Source organism: Borostomias antarcticus, assembly GCF_949987555.1.
Source record: "Borostomias antarcticus genome assembly, chromosome: 34".
NCBI classification, from domain to species: domain Eukaryota; kingdom Metazoa; phylum Chordata; class Actinopteri; order Stomiiformes; family Stomiidae; genus Borostomias; species Borostomias antarcticus.
Window position 1 is genome coordinate 4,399,315 of NC_140267.1, and position 17,373 is coordinate 4,416,687.

General features: G+C 49.5%; 1 protein-coding gene across 1 annotated transcript in view; it reads left to right on the top strand.

Annotated features, from left to right (window-relative positions):
• Positions 1-1,054: 1,054 nt before the first annotated feature.
• The window catches only part of ltbp1 (latent transforming growth factor beta binding protein 1), a gene marked incomplete at both ends in the record, with an annotated part of 94,939 nt that continues 78,620 nt past the window's right edge, over positions 1,055-17,373 (top strand). The window contains 3 exons of the mRNA XM_084460916.1: positions 1,055-1,398; positions 2,564-2,634; positions 11,739-12,057. Coding sequence (XP_084317042.1) covers positions 1,055-1,398; positions 2,564-2,634; positions 11,739-12,057 — 734 coding nt within the window. The remainder of the gene's footprint in view (positions 1,399-2,563; positions 2,635-11,738; positions 12,058-17,373) is intronic.

Sequence of the window (17,373 nt, forward strand, 5' to 3'; positions counted from 1 at the left end):
GGGCGGAGATAATTCATAGTATTATTATAATAAGACCTTCTGTTTAACGTTATTGTCTTCAATTAACATGTATACGTTGAAATGAAACTGTGCCACAGGGCAAAATATGACTCAACTCAACACTGCATGCGTTGGGTCTTGAGCAACAGATATTGAATGTCAATCAATCAATCAATCAATCAAAGCTTTATTTGTGTCAACTTCATATAGTCCGGTCTTCGAACACGGCGAGACGCCCGGAGAAACAGACACGGTCTGTGCCATGGATAGGTAGATGACCCTAAATACTTTGCTACAGTTAAAGACGCATATGCTATTGAAAAATTGTTTATGTAAGTCATTGTACAAGTAAAGTGCGTCAGCCAGGAATGGGGTACATTTCATTACAGACAGAGAGGCAATATTGGTGCCATTTGCGCGTTTCCAAGTGGTTCGAACCGACGGCGCAGCGTAAAAGTACAATTCTTCAGGAATAGGTTTCGTTTCCAAGTGGTTCGAATCGATGGCGCAGCGTAAAAGTCCAATTCTTCAGGAATAGATTTGCTCTCGAACCGCAGTTCTAGGATGCCGGAGCTCTCCTAACTTTTTCGGGTTCAGCCCCCGTGGCTATCCCCACTCCTCCTGACGTCATGTCTGCCGGAGATTGGCTGCTGGGTTTCTGACACCAACTCCTGCCCTTTCCCAGTGAAACTTTTCAGACTTTTCAACCTTCTGTGCGGGGTAAAGTATCATATAGCCGTCGCAGCCGTAACATCTGCTGCAGCTTCCCCATAGACCGCCGTGCTTTATTACGCATTAGACCCCTATCATATTTTTACATGTCTTTTTAATTTTCAGTTTTTAATAAGTAGCCTACTTTTTTTTAGATCTTGTTTTTTCCAATCTCTCTGGATGTCGGGGCATAGACGAATATGCTAAGGGATATATATCTTTTTCACTTTTGATAAAGTCACGGGAGAATTGTGTTATTCATACACGGACCGAGCGTAAAAGTCCAGACTCTCCAGAGAGGAAATTTAAAGTTGTAGGTGTTCTTTTCGGATACGGAGTGGACATGTCTTGGCTCAGATGGGACCTCGTATTTTCTATAGGTTTATTCGTTTCCCCTGCATTTATCTCCACGGATCAGAGTGGTTTTAGGAAGTTCTACGTGTTGCAGCCGGGGCCCAGTGGCTCGGACCGGGTGCATGTGAGCTCGATTTCTTCGCGCTCCGGGGCGACGGGGCAGCCCCACTCCTATAATGTGGAGCTGACGGCCAGCTTCGGTGGTCAGAGCCGAACCCGCAGGATGGGGAACCAGGCGAACCCGATCCCGCTTCGCCAGGAGTTCACACAGCATCAGCAAGTCATCCGGCACACAGGCAGCGTTCACCAGAGTCACCAGATGAAACTATCAGGGTAAGACAAACAGCACACCTATGATAATATTTAATTTTATACTAGAATGCATTCCACTTCATGAGTTTTGCGACTTGAATTGCTCTTAAGATTAGCCTATAGACCATTGTGACTTTGGAGAAGACTGGATGACCAAAGTATATGCGTAAATCTGACAGATGCATATTAAAAAGGCCGCCTAACAAAATATGAGCAATTTTTTGTAACTATCTTCACCCGTGAACCCTATATACGGGGTTATTGAATAGCCTCCACCTCACTGCTACGATTATAGAGCCATTTTGTTATAGAAATATGATGAAACATGTTTTAAAAGTTTTCCTATTTAGAATAACAGTCAATTATGTGATGTGTCATCCATGATAGGCTACGTTTTTGTTTGCCTAAAAAGCTAAAGAACTACAATAGCTAATCATAAACAGTGCTGAATAATATGACCTGAATTTGCTGGGCCCTAGTCTCAGGGTCACCCAGTCTTAGGGCCCCCTAGTCTTAGGGTCGCCTAGTCTTAGGGTCGCCTAGTCTTAGGGTCGCCTAGTCTCAGGGCCCCCTAGTCTCATGGTCCCCTAGTCTCATGGTCCCCTAGTCTCAGGGTCCCCTAGTCTCATGGTCCCCTAGTCTCATGGTCCCCTAGTCTCATGGTCCCCTAGTCTCAGGGTCCCCTAGTCTCATGGCCCCCTAGTCTCATGGTCCCCTAGTCTCAGGGTCCCTCAGTCTCAGGGTCCCCTAGTCTCACGGTCCCCTAGTCTCAGGCTCCCCTAGTCTTAGGGCCCCCTACTCTCAGTGTCCCCTGGGTCCTAGTGTGTGAGCACCACTATAGTGAGCACATCTCCCCTGTCAGCTGTGGCCAGGGCCTCTGAAATCCACCTCCCATGAATGGAAACTCCAGATACCACAACTAACGTAGCTCTGTTTTACTGACTCAGCTCAGACCGGAGGGGAGAGGTGACCAGACAGGCCAACGTGCACTCGCGTTGAGTGTGTGTGTGTGTGTGTGTGTGTGTGTGTGTGTGTGTGTGTGTGTCTGTGGTAGTGAGAGACATGTTTGTACTTTGTATATATTCTAAGATTTGCGTATGTGTGGGATTGTGTCTCAACCGGAGTGTGACGACGATGTGCGGATGACAGCGCTGGGATGACGTGTGGATGACGGCTGTGTTTGCAGGGTTAACGTCTGTGGAGGGCAGTGCTGTCACGGATGGAGCAAAGCGCCTGGGTCGCAACGCTGCACCAAGCGTAAGTATACTGTACACACACACACACACACACACACACACACATTACACTACACTACACTACAGTGCCACAGCCACCACTGAACAAGAGCTATCCACTTTAGGCGCCAAAACCTTTTCAACTCTGGATGACGGCCTTTGATTGGCTGAGCACGCCTTTGATTGGCTGAGCACGCCTTTGATTGGCTGAGCACGCCGCGTTTTTTTCTTGATCTGGCACCTGGCGTCGCGTCTTCCTTTGGAACCGTACAGAGCGAGTCCTCACTCCCGTGGCGCTCTGGCGTCCGTTGGAGGACCTAGAGAGCGAGTCCTCACTCCTGTGGCGCTCTGGCGTCCCGTGGAGGACCTAGAGAGCGTGTCCTCACTCCTGTGGCGCCCTGGCGTCCCGTGGAGGACCTAGAGAGCGAGGCCTCACTCCTGTGGCGCCCTGGCGTCCCGTGGAGGACCTAGAGAGCGAGGCCTCACTCCTGTGGCGCCCTGGCGTCCCCGTGCCACCTCCCACCATCCCTCCCCAGTAAACCCCCTCCCTTAACACAGCGCCACGCTCCCCTCTGCCCCACTTGGAAGCTCGGCCGGACCTCCGTAATATATTTTTCCTCAGGCGTTTGTGAAGGCACCTCGGGGTGATTCGTAGTGACGGACGGAGAACAGCTGCGTTCTGTGCCGCTCTGTATAAATAACTCGGGTGTACGGCCGGTGTCTGTGGTCTCGGCCCACCTGGGGGAACAATGGCGGGCCTGTCGGCGTTCGGGCCCCCGGCGTTCGGGCCCCCGGCGCTGTCCAGTCATGAGAGCAGTGTTATTGCTATAGGACGTAACTGGGCATGGGGGAGGGACTGGAGGGGGGGGGGGGTTGTTGAGGGAGGAGTGTATTAAAACCTCTTGGCTCGGACCCCGCTGGCTGGATCGCTCCCATATTGGACGGCGAGCTTCGCCAGCTTGTTATATAACGGTCAGACGGCGTTCGTTCTCAGGGGGGGGCAGGGGGTCTGTCGGACCCCCCGGGAGAGGCCAGGGGAGCTGACGTTTTTACGTCCGTGACCCCCAGGGTCATGTGGGTAATTGGCCCCATACCTCCACCTTGGTATGTGTGTGTACTAGAGGACCCTGTGTGTGTGCGTGTGTGTGTGTGTGTGTGTGTTTGTATGTGTGTTTAGAGTCCAGTGTTTAGCTGGCTGTGGGTCATTAACGTCGCTGTAACTGGCCTGTTGATAACATCCATGTTTTTTTCCGTGGGACCTCATTTTTCTCAGTGGGGTTCCCACACTCTGGCTGTGTCCCCTGGGGCTGAGTCTCTGAGGGGAGGGTGGGGCGGAGGTTCTGGTCCTGCCATGTCCTGGGTCTCTGAGGGGAGGCTGGGTCGGAGGTTCTGGTCCTGCCATGCCCTGGCGCTGGGTCTTTGAGGCTGGAGGTTCTGGTCCTGCCATGCCCTGGGGCTCTGAGGCTGGACCGGAAGTTCTGGTTTATCTTCAGTAGACTCGACTACTGTAACGGCATGTATACAGGTCTCTCTAAAAAATCGATCAGACAGCTGCAGCTGATTCAGAACGCTGCTGCTCGAGTCCTCACTAAGACTAAGAAAGTGGAGCATATCACACCAGTACTAAGGTCTTTACACTGGCTTCCTGTCTGTCAAAGAATTGACTTTAAAATACTGCTGTTGGTTTATAAAGCACTGAATGGTCTAGGGCCAAAATATATCTCTGATCTGCTCATATGCTATGAACCATCCAGACCCCTCAGGTCGTCTGGCACAGGTCTGCTTTCTGTCCCCAGAGTTAAAACAAAACATGGAGAAGCAGCATTCAGTTTTTATGCTCCACATATCTGGAACAAACTTCCAGAAAACTGCAGGTCTGCTGCAACTCTTGGTTCTTTTAAAACAAGCCTGAAGACTTTTCTTTTTGCCACTGCTTTCTAAGAGGAGCTATGTTTATCAGTATACTGCACTGTAACTTTTATTCCTGTATTCTATTTGTCCTGCTTTTTGTTTACATGTCTATAATGACTTGCTTTTTGTTTTAATGCTTTTAATTTGTCCTGCCTTTTGTTTTAAATGTCTATAATGTCTTGCTTTTTGTTTTAATGCTTTTAATGTCTCATGTAAAGCACCTTGAATTGCCCTGTGGCTGAAATGTGCTATATAAATAAACTTGCCTTGCCTTGCCTTGGTCCTACCATGCCCTGGGGCTCTGAGGCTGGGCTGGAGGTTCTGGTCCTGCCATGCCCTGGCTCTGGGTCTCTGAGGGGAGGCTGGGCTGGAGGTTCTGGTACTGCCATGCCCTGGGTCTCTGAGGCTGGGTCTGAGGTTCTGGTCCTGCCATGCCCTGGGAGCGGCTGCTGTGTACACGGGCTAGGCGCAAGACTTCCTGGAGGAGAACCAATAGTTGAGCTTCCTGCAGCGCCCACGGCTTTTGATTGGCCCCTTTGATGCGAGGGTAAGACTCCAGCTAGATGCAGGAGTTAAGAGGAGGACAGGACTGGAATCAGGGAGGAAACGGCGCAGAATTAAGGAGTGCTGTCGTACATAAAGTGAGAGGAAAATGTTCAAAAGATCCAGGTAGATATATCAGTGGATTTATATTGCTGGTAGAGAAGCTCCTTCAGGGAGAATCGCCAGGAGTCCTTCAAAACCTAAGCTCCCAGTGTCCATCGTGTTTCCACTCTTCCCGATGTTAATATTTACAGTGTCTCACAGTGGGAGGCTCTGTGTGGAGAAAGCTTCAGTCTCATTACTATTAATCTCCATATGGGCCGCTGTGGAAAACGAGCCATAACTGTGATGAATCATCCTAGAATGATGAATGAATCAGTGTAAGCGAACAACACGTAATGAATCAGTGTAAGCGGACAACATATACGCTTGGATTCCCTCGTTCTCGTAGCGGGTCCGTGGAAAAACGTGATAATAACTCACTCCTGGTCTGTAGTCAGTCAAATGTTTTATGGATACCTCTAAGTTCTTCCTATATATCTTCAGCTCAATTAGTTTTTTCAACGCGAGCTCTTTTCTTTTCTCCACCTCTCCCGTCGCTGGAGATAGACCGGCGTTTCAACCCTGCTTAATGTTTGATGAGGTTGTCACTCCGGGGAGATCTCCCCCACACCCACCCTCACCCCCACCCTCTCCCCCACACCCATCCTCACCTCAACGCGCTAACAAAAGAGTTTCTTCATGGAAATACGTATTGTTTGTACTGGCAGCGCCGTTCACATGGCTCTGGGGCAACTGGGCATAAAGTGCTCTTTCAGCTCGCCAGTGACGCCAACAGCCTCCAGCCTCCAACCTCCAGCCTCTAACCTCCAGCCTCTAACCTCCAGCCTCCAACCTCCAGCCTCTAACCTCCAGCCTCTAACCTCCAAACTCCAGCCTCTAACCTCCAGCCTCCAACCTCTAACATCTAACCTCCAGCCTCCAACCTCCAGCCTCTAACTTCCAGCCTCCAACCTCCAGCCTCTAACCTCCAGCCTCCAAACTCCAGCCTCTAACCTCCAGCCTCTAACCTCCAGCCTCCAACCTCTAACCTCCATCCTCTAACCTCCAAACTCCAGCCTCAAACCTCCAGCCTCCAACCTCCAGCCTCTAACTTCCAGCCTCCAACCTCCAGCCTCTAACCTCCAGCCTCTAACCTCCAGCCTCCAACCTCCAGCCTCTAACCTCCAGCCTCTAACCTCCAAACTCCAGCCTCTAACATCCAGCCTCTAACATCCAACCTCCAAACTCCAGCCTCCAACCTCCTTCCTCTAACCTCTAACCTCCAGCCTCTAACCTCCAGCCTCCAACCTCTAACCTCCAGCCTCCAACCTCCAACCTCTAACCTCCAGCCTCTAACCTCCAGCCTCTAACCTCCAGCTTCTAACCTCCAGCTTCTAACCTCCAGCTTCTAACCTCCAGCCTCTAACCTCCAGCCTCTAACCTCCAGCCTCCAACCTCCAGCCTCTAACCTCCAGCTTCTAACCTCCAGCCTCTAACCTCCAGCCTCTAACCTCCAACCTCTAACCTCCAGCCTCCAACATCCAGCCTCTAACCTCCAGCCTCTAACCTCTAACCTCCAGCCTCTAACCTCCAGCCTCTAACCTCCAAACTCTAGCCTCTAACCTCCAGCCTCTAACCTCCAATCTCAAGCCTCTAACCTCCAGCCTCTAACCTCCAGCCTCCTAGAGACGGACCTTTTTTTTTTTAGCTGTGAAAACCTTAGCCTATCCAATGTTACCGTCAGTGTTTTTAATCCTGGATCATTTCCATGTTGCTGTAAACCACAAACAACACATACCCAAGGCTTAAGAGGCCTTAAACGCCGAGCTAGCCCTACTTCAAAAAACAGATTTAGACGGTAAAAATTAGACAACCAGAAAGCAGGAAAGTATGCTAATGAAGTAATGGCAAAGAACTAGGCAACAACAACTGATTTATAATAATGACGAGACGGTATCATTACTCCTGGCTGTTTTAGCTACGGCAGATGTGTTTATATAAGGGCATCGCCTTTTGAAAATGTTTTCCTTTTTTGGTTTGTTTTCATGGCATTCATAGATTCTAGACCATGTGATTCAGACAAACTCTCCTCTCTGTCCATGTAATGGACTGTTATTCAATTGCGATGATGAGGAAACATTCCAAGTTTTTATCCAGTTTGTTCTAGAAAACTCCGGTGGTCAAGTGGCATGTGATTACTGGATCGCTAAGGAGAATAGTCAGCGCTCTGTAGTCGCAACCTTGAGTGAACCAAGTCTTAAAATAAGAGGTTAGAAGCTTTAGCTTCAACCTAAGTGGAATATCAGCTTGACCGATGAAGTATAAGCAAAGTGTTAGAGCTCACAGCTGTATACCTTCAGCGATTACCCTGCACCACGCCAACGTAACCACTGTTGACTTCCGTTGTCTTCTCTTCGAAATATTTCACTTAGGTGGAGGAACTGGATTAATTTTTCATGAAGATCCTTTAAAAAAAAGAAATAGAGGTGGCTTGAAACTCCCTGCAATTAAGAGAACGTGAGATCAGCCATTTTAATATATTTGAATCCGTCTCCTGTCTTTGTGTTGAGAAGACATGTCAGGAAGCTAGATCGTTATGTGGACGGGATAGGCAAAGCATCCAGATCGTAACGGTATGTGGATGGGATAAGGTTAAGAAGACATATATTTACGGTATCTGGATGGGATAGGCCAGGCCGCCAGATCGTTACGGTATGTGGATAGGATAGGGAAAGCTGACGGTATGTGGCCAGGCCGCCAGATCGTTACGGTATGTGGATGGGATACCGCAGGCTTAAAATGGTTTCTTTCTGTCTCAGCATGCTCCTCTCATCCTCAAGGATGCTCCAGGGTAGTTTAGCTGAAAAACCATCCTAAAATGGCTCAGTTTAAGTCCTTTAAAAGGGGGTACTTTACATTGCAGGCAACTCCCACGTAATATCTGCGCAAATACACTAGTTTTGTACTTCTTGCATTCCTTTCATAAAGTCCTACTGACTGTCTCGGTTTTATTTGCTTCCTAGATCCCCTATTCAGTTGTTCCCCTACTGATTACTCTAGGTTGTCCTTCTGGCTTTCTTTGGTAACTCCGGGCTCTCAGGTATGTGTTTCACCTCCTCTACGCAAGCATACTTTGCGTTTCTCTGGGATTGGTGGGTGCCTGCCAACATCAGACTCTTTTCATTCGCTAGAAGAGAGAAGTAGGGAGTGTAATTCTTATCAAGAAAACCAGCTATTCCGTCTGATAAACGACGGAACGAGACAACAGACTTGAGGAAACCTGCGTTTTATTATCCGTGTCGACTGAGGGGAAACTTCAACGGTCACTTCTGTCGTGGAGAATTCACAGGTCGTCGAGTGCGAGCGGAGCGGGTGGGGAAGAGGGGACCGCTCACGACGCAACACCCAGAAACAGGAATGTCTTAATAGACTTGGGCTTTTCACACGCCAAGTGAACCCTCAGTCAGTCCTTTCCATTGACTTCACAGCAGCCGAGTTAAATGTGTCGCCCCGTATCTCAGTGACAGCCAGAAGCACAATAATGAGCTCTAACAGAACCAGCCATTGAGGCTCAAAATGCTTGAGTCAGCATGTAGCCAAGTGTTGCCATCTCTGTCCTACTTACAGTATTGTGTAGGAGGTGGACAGGCAGGGTAATTTGAAGAAAAGTATGAGAGGTTAAACGAAAGTTAAGAAATGTTCTGCAAAATACTTTTATCTTGCAAATGTTGTCCAAGCTCTAAGTGCTGAAAAACGGAATACATAGTAAAACAAAACAAAACAGTTTGTTCTAGATTTAAACGGACGGCATATATGCGCATATATGCGTGTGTGTGTGTATATATATATATATATATCCTTCTTCTTCCTCCAGTATCTGATTCTCTTCGGGTCGATCCCAGAGTGCTTTGCAGCTCGCTCTCCCGAATGTTCTGCAGCACACTGCAAAGCTCTCTCTTTCAATTTCACATCAAACTTTCTTCTGGTCGGCGCCATGTTTGTTACCACTGCAAACAACGTGCCTAGCAACCAAAACTACCCCAAAGCGCAGAGATTTTTTCCCCCTCACGTTCTGACCCGGCCTGTATCTGTCCGTGTTGACCGTGCCCCCGGCCATTATAAGAGACCCGTCCTATAATTGAATACAGGCTATTAGAGGATTTACGGTAGTTTCAGAGAGCCTTTTTAATAATCTAAAGATTGTATCTGTGTTTGGGATACTGACCCACATCTGATAGTAAGACCCAGACCCTTTGCAAATCCTGGAGTAGGTGTGTGTGTGTGGTGTGTGTGTGTGTGTGTGTGTGTGTGTGTGTGTGTGTGTGTGTGTGTGTGTGTTAGGCAGGCGTTATAATTAAAAGATGACAGTCCCGGCCCTGTGCCTACAGAATGGAGCCCAGTGTAATTACAGACTACCTGCTAGCCTTCCTTGTACACGTACACACACACACACACACACACACACACACACACAGGCACACTCTTTCTTTCTCTCTCTCACATGATGTCATTGGGCGCAGGTGTGTTGTGATTGGTTGCAGGGCCTCTGCTTGAGTAAAGCTCTGTCAGACATTCACACTGTGGGAGAGGTGTGGGGTACATTCACACTGGGGGAGAGGAGTGGGGTACATTCACACTGGGGGAGAGGTGTGAGGGTACATTCACACTGAGAGAGAGGTGTGAGGTACATTCACACTGGGGGAGAGGTGTGGGTACATTCACACTGTAGTAGAGGTGTGGGGTACATTCACACTGTGGGAGAGGTGTGAGGTACATTCACACTGTGGGAGAGGTGTGGGGTACATTCACACTGGGGGAGAGGTGTGGGGTACATTCACACTGCGGGAGAGGTGTGGGGTACATTCACACTGTGGGAGAGGTGTGGGGTACATTCACACTGGGGGAGAGGTGTGGGGTACATTCACACTGGGGGAGAGGTGTGGGGTACATTCACACTGTGGGAGAGAGGTGTGGGGTACATTCACACTGTGAGAGAGGTGTGGGGTACATTCACACTGGGAGAGAGGTGTGGGGTACATTCACACTGGGGGAGAGGTGTGGGGTACATTCACACAGAGAGAGGTGTGGGGTACATTCACACTGGGGGAGAGGTGTGGGGTACATTCACATTGGGGGAGAGGTGTGGGGTACATTCACACTGTGGGAGAGGTGTGGGGTACATTCACACTGTGGGAGAGGTGTGGGGTACATTCACACAGAGAGAGGTGTGGGGTACATTCACACTGTGGGAGAGGTGTGGGGTACATTCACACTGTGGGAGAGGTGTGGGGTACATTCACACTGCGGGAGAGGTGTGGGGTACATTCACACTGGGGGAGAGGTGTGGGGTACATTCACACTGTGAGAGAGGTGTGGGGTACATTCACACTGAGGGGTGTGTGGTACATTCACACTGTGGGAGAGGTGTGGGGTACATTCACACTGTGGGAGAGGTGTGGGGTACATTCACACTGTGGGAGAGGTGTGGGGTACATTCACACTGTGGGAGAGAGGTGTGGGGTACATTCACACTGTGGGAGAGGTGTGGGTACATTCAGGAGTATATACTGTGTGTGTATTTATATATAGTCTTGTCAGGAGTATATATGTGTATTTATATATAGTCTTGTCAGGAGTATATGTGTGTATTTATACACAGTCCTGTCAGGAGTATATATGTGTATTTATATATAGTCTTGTCAGGAGTATATATGTGTGTTTATATAGTCTTGTCAGGAGTATATGTGTGTGTATACACAGTTCTGTCAGGAGTATATGTGTGTATTTATATATAGTCTTGTCAGAAGTATATGTGTGTGTGTGTACACAGTCCTGTCTGGAGTATATGTGTATTTATACACAGTTGTGTCAGGAGTATATGTGTGTGTTTATATATAGTCTTGTCAGGAGTATATATGTGTGTTTATATATAGTCTTGTCAGGAGTATATATGTGTGTATTTATACACAGTTCTGTCAGGAGTATATATGTGTATTTATATAATCTTGTCAGGAGTATATATGTGTATTTATATAGTCCTGTCAGGAGTATATATGTGTGTATTTATATAGTCTTGTCAGGAGTATATATGTGTATTTATATAGTCTTGTCAGGAGTATATATTTGTGTATTTATACACAGTTCTGTCAGGACTATAGGTGTAGCCCTAGAGAAAGCTTCTCCCTCCCTCTCTTTCTCATAGAGGTGCACTTGATCGTTTGTGTGACTATGTGGCACCATGTTTCCTCCATAAAAAAACTGAAAATAGCTACCAGAGAGCTCCCTGAGATTACATCACACCAGTGGCATTTAACACACCATATTGTGTCTGCCTCTGGAGTGTGTGTGTGTGTGTGTTCTATGTACATTGTATGTCTGTGTCTGTCTATGTGTATGTCTTTTGTGTGTCTGTATGTTTGCCTGTAAATGTTCACATCGTCATTCTTCCTCTCTCTCTCCCTCTCTCCCTCTCTCTCTCTCTCTCTCTCTCTCTCTCTCTCTCTCTCTCTCTCTCTCTCTCTCTCTCTCTCTCTCTCTCTCTCTCTCTCTCTCTCTCTCTCTCTCTCTCTCTCTCTCCCTCTCAACTCTCTCTCTCTCTCTCTCTCTCTCTCTCTCTCTCTCTCTCTCCAGCCAACTGTGTGCCCCAGTGCCAGAATGGAGGGATGTGCCTGAGGCCCCAACACTGCGTCTGCAAGCAGGGGTCGAAGGGCAAGGCGTGCGAGCAGAGGACGGCGCCCACCTCCCCCTACCCCGGCCTGCCTGGGAACGGCCACGCCAACGGGCACGCCAACGGGCACGCCAACGGGCACAACATGGTCCCCCAGAGGCCCATCCCTCAGCAGGGGCCCCCAGCCCAGGGCTACGCCCCCGTGGCGGTCAGCAACATGAGGCTGACTCTCCAACAGGCCGCCCCCCACCTGGTCCGGCCACAGCGCGTCGTCCAGCAACAGTGAGTCACCCCCCCTACACACACACACACACACACACACACACACACCTCAACATGCGGTGGAGTCCTGTGCGCTTTTGTGTTGACGTTAGGAGAATGTTTGGGACGTCCGGTTTCATCCGTTACTCTTTAACCAAATCCGTCTTTTGGCTCCGCCCCTTCACGGTTTATTGGTAATGGAGTCACAATGGCGTTCTCTGTCAAAGAACCACCGAGCTGCCCTGAGCCTTCAGCTGTGGACAATCATACTGGCGGGCTCTCGGTGCCCTGGAGAGAATAGCAACTTAGCCAATTAGCAATTAGCCACACGTGAACTGAACAAACTCATCTCTGTTGAAGTGCGGTACAGGGGGACTCCCACTGCGCCGACGCTACCGTGGGTTATCTGGCTAGCGAGCACGGCTGCCAGCGTCGAACCACTTAGAGGGTCTTAAAAAAGGGGGAAGTTGCTGGACACCCCGCTGTAGTTGGCTTGCTGGTTTGTTTGGACGGTCACCACAGCAGAAGGCCGGAGAGCCTCGCAATCGCGTCGGACACGGTGAAAAGGCCCCATGCCTTGTCAAGAGTAATCACAGTGAATGAAACTTCAAAAACAAACCTGTTTTTTTGTGCGTGGCTGTAAGCCAGCGCACCAATGATAGCAAATGTCCGGGAGGAAGAGCTCCAGGAGGAGGAGCAAGGCTGGTCCTGGGAGCGCCGGGAGGAAGAGTCCCGGAGGAGGAACTATTTTTCCACAAGAGTGGTCGTCAAAACTGAACTCAAACTTATACAATGTCTCTCTCTCTCAAAGACATTTCAAGTGATCGGTCGCTATTTTTAAACTAATTTCTACCGATCGATACCTCAGCAGGAGTTCATACATGGTGTTATCCGTTGTTCAGTGTGCAGGTAGTCACTGTCACAGTTTAGTTTTTACTGTCTATCCCGTACACTTCTATTCATTTTTAAAACCTGTCTAAAACTTCCTAGAATGCCTAAAATGTTGATACATTAGGGACACGCATTTAAACAGTGACTTTTACTTACGGTATTACTTTTAAGTGCATAATCAGAGAGTTAGCGACAAACGACTACAACAGTACGCATTAAGCTAAGCTGAAGACTTTCTCTCCATCTTTGTAGTCCAACACATTAATCATCAAAGACACTTTCTCTCCATCTTTGTAGTCCAACACATAAATCATCGAAGACAGATGTACATTACATCATTACAGACAGATTTGTGTTACTGTAATGGCCGTCACTATGGTTCAGCAGCTCAAATGCTATCTTACGAAATAGCCAGCTTTGGTGAACTTTGGAACGGTCAAAGAAAAAGATATCAGAGGGGAATGTTGTAACGTCGACGATGAATAATCAGGTTCGTTTAGCTATTTGCTCTAGCGGTTGCTTTATTTAACTTTTCCCTCAGAAGCTGATCTCAGAACCCCCTGACGGGCCGCCCGGACGCCCGAGGGGCAAACAGAGGGGGGATTTGTTGGCTCAGGTTTTCCCCGAGGAGATCAAAGAGGAGCTGAAGGGGTCTGGACCATGCGGTCTGTCGTGACCGGGAGGTGTTAGCTAGCTAGACCCGACTCCTGCATTCGGATTACGCAAGGAGGGGGGGCTTGAGAGGGGGAGACGTTGGTATTGCTGTGTGTGTGTGTGTGTGTGTGTGTGCGACAGCTGTTGCATAGAACCCGATCCAGACAGGAGAACTCTTGAGGAACGCTACTGGTCCTGCCGGAGGGGCCAAGACGAGCCCCTCTGCGCTGGGAGAGGGAGGTCACGGGGCCCCTTTTTGTTTTCTCCTCGTCTGCTTGGAGACGTGAGGGGAGAGAGGAGCGAGGCGATTGGAAGCAGAGAGCGCAGGTGTCTCTCCAGGTGTCTCTTCCAGGCCCCTGGACTCTGAAGCCTCCGGCTCCAGCCGGTCAACGTGAGGGCCGGCCGCCCGCCTCCCTCTCCGACCCACGTCCATAGCAGGACGGTTTGAGGACGTTCAACCTCCCTCTCAGATCCACGTCCATAGCAGGACGGTTTGAGGACATTCGCCCTCCCTCTCAGACCCACGTCCACAGCAGGACGCTTTGAGGACGTTCGACCTCCCTCTCAGACCCACGTCCACAGGAGGACGCTTTGAGGACGTTCGCCTCCCTCTCAGACCCACGACGTCCACAGCAGGACGGTTTGAGGACGTTCGCCCTCCCTCTCAGACCCACGTCCACAGCAGGATGGTTTGAGGACGTTTTGAGGACGTTCGCTGGCGCTCGCTCGGTAAACCGTGAGGGGAAATGAAGTTCCTAATGTTATAGCCCCTGTTTCCGTAATGGAGACTGTACGATGGACGCTGCTGTAATGTATGACTTCAGTGTCTGCCGATCCCTGACCCCTTCGACAGTCCCAGTAAAACACGCCGAGCGCCAGATAGGAATGACAATTATAACTTGGAGTCGCTTATTTAAGAGGGGGCTAAAGCTGTGTGGGTTTTTCTTTCTCCACTTTCTCTCTGGGGAAGCCCCAGCAGGCTGAGTCACGCCGGCCAGAAGGAACGTTCTCCATTTTTAAAATGACTCGCCGTGTCCTGTAATCATTTGTACCGTGACTAATATATCTGTCCCACGCGCTTTTATTTACACTCAATTTCCCCATCTGCTTTTTTGAGGATTCAGGGTGAGGAGTGGATGAGGGGTGGATGAGGAGTGGGTGGATGAGGGTTTAGGGTGAGGAGTGGATGAGGAGTGGGTGGATGAGGGTTTAGGGTGAAGAGTGGATGAGGAGTGGGTGGATGAGTGTTTAGGGTGAGGAGTGGATGAGTGTTTAAGGTGAGGAGTGGTGAGGAGTGGATGAGGGTTCAGGGTGAGGAGGATGAGGAGTGAGTGGATGAGGGTTCAGGATGAGGAGTGGGTGAATGAGGGTTCAGGATGAGGAGTGAGTGGATGAGGTTCAGGGTGAGGAGTGGATGAGGGTTCAGGGTGAGGAGGATGAGGAGTGGGTGGATGAGGGTTCAGGGTGAGGAGTGGATGAGGGTTCAGGGTGAGGAGTGGATGAGGGTTCAGGGTGAGGAGTGGATGAGGGTTCAGGGTGAGGAGTGGATGAGGGTTCGGGGTGAGAGAGAATGACACACTGCCCCTCTCTCCTCGAAAAGCGTCGCTAGAACAACGCTGAAAACCGACGCTACCAATCAGAGCCGCTGCCTAGAACGAACTGTTTACGCAGAAATAAGCAAGATCTCCTCTGTGATAGTTCAGACTGAGCATGCTCTTGTAAGCATTCCCCTGTAAGAGAGGAGGAGGAGGAGGAGAAGGGGGAAGAGGAGGAGGAGGAGGAGGAGGAGGAGGAGGAGGAGAAGAGCGCCGTGATTACGCAGACATCGCCAGCCAGCACACCCGGCCGCTCCACATACTTCACCGAGACTGAAATCAGATCTCCTGTTTATATCTTCTCTCTTTCCCTCATTCTCTCTCACTCAATCTCCCCCCCTCCTCCTCTCTCTCTCTCCCTCCTCTCTCTCTCTCTCACACACACACACACACACACACACACACACACACACACACTCTTTCCTGTGATCCTGCTCTAGCCAGACTTCTAGCTTTCTCACTGGCCCAGTTTGGAGCTTAGCAACAGTAGACAGACGGCGTTGTATTTATTTGACGGGCTAGCAACATTTTACGCGGGCCCGTCACCCAGCATGGAACCCCCTGACGTGGAACCACCCGGCGTGGAACCCCCCGACGCTCTGGCGATGTCTTCATTCTCGTTTGGCGGTCCCCGTGGCGAGAACCGTTTAAACGCCTGCCTCGCAAAACAGCAACTCTATATCACTGTTTATTTTTGTCAGTCAAAACAAAGAGATGACCTTGCGTTGACCTCACCCTACTGGTGCGAATGGCCTCTTTTTTGGACCCGGACGGTGAGCCACACCTGTGAATGTGTGGGGGCGTGTCCTGGTGTTTGGTCTGATCATGTGACCAACGTATGAAAGCACCTTTTAAGAACAAACTACCTGCAGACAGCAGAGCCAGGATAGAAGATGTTGTCAAAGAGATCAGGACAACAAAGATCAGAGAGAGGGGGAGAGAGAGAGGGGGAGGGAGAGAGGGAGAGAGAGAGAGAGAGAGGGGGGATACAGAGAGAGACAGGGACACGGAGAGAGAGACAGGGAGAGAAAGAAAAAAAGAAAGAGGGGGAAAGTGAGAGAGAGAGACAGGGAGAGAGAGAGAGAAAGAAAGAGGGAGAGAGACAGGGGGAGAGAGGCGAGGAGAGACAGGGAGTCGGAGAGAAAGGAAGGGAGGGAGAGAGAATCAGGGAAGGAGACAGAGAGAGAGACAGGGAGAGAGAGAGGCGAGGAGAGACAGGGAGTCAGAGAGAAAGAGAGAGACGGGGAAAGAGAGACAGAGAGAGAGACAGGGAGAGAGAGGCGAGGAGAGACGGGGAGTCAGAGAGAAAGAGAGAGACAGGGAAAGAGACAGAGAGGGGCAAGGAGAGACAGGGAGGGAGAGAGGGAGGGAGGGAGAGATGAAGAGAGAGAGTGATGAAGAGACAGACAGGGAGGGAGAGAAAGGGGGGAGAGAGAGAGGGAGGGAGGGAGAGAGAGCGGACCAGCTTAGATAGATATACTGTGTCAACGGCAATCTGCAGACGCTCTCCGCTGGCCCATATTCAGCTCACTCCAGAGACAGTCATGTAAACACAGGAGCAGCTGGTTTCTATCTCTCTCTCTCTCTCTCTCTCACTCTCTCCCTCTCTCTCTCTCTCTCTCTCAAATTCAAATAAACTTTATTGGCATGACAGGTGAAAAAACACATTGCCAATGCAGCACCGAAAATCATCAACATTGACAAACAACAAGAAAGTAACATACAATAATATACACATATCAACAGTGTAATCAAAACCATCGAACAACAATTCAGTTTATAATATAATAACATGGGGGACTGGTCATATATTTGACAGATGTAGTCACTCAGAAATGTTTGCTAGAGAAGCTTTTTCTCTTAATGTGTGACAACAGTCAACATATTTTCTCTCCACATACGTACTGTAGGTTTGACAGTTTCTGAGAATCAGGGAGATGAAAGAACTCAGAAGATATATTATCTATTTTATCAGAGAAAGTCTCTCTCAAATCGTTGTATTTCTCACAGTGTTGTAAGAAGTGAGATTCTGTTGATGATAAAATGAAGAAAATCACAGCCTGGCCTCTGGGTACAGTTCTGCCTGTGAGGGCCTGGTTCTATGGCCAGGCTGTGACCACTCTCTCTGGCTCTCTCTCTCTCTCTGTCTCTCTCTCTCTCTCTCTCTGTCTCTCTCTCTTCTCTCTCTCTGTCTCTG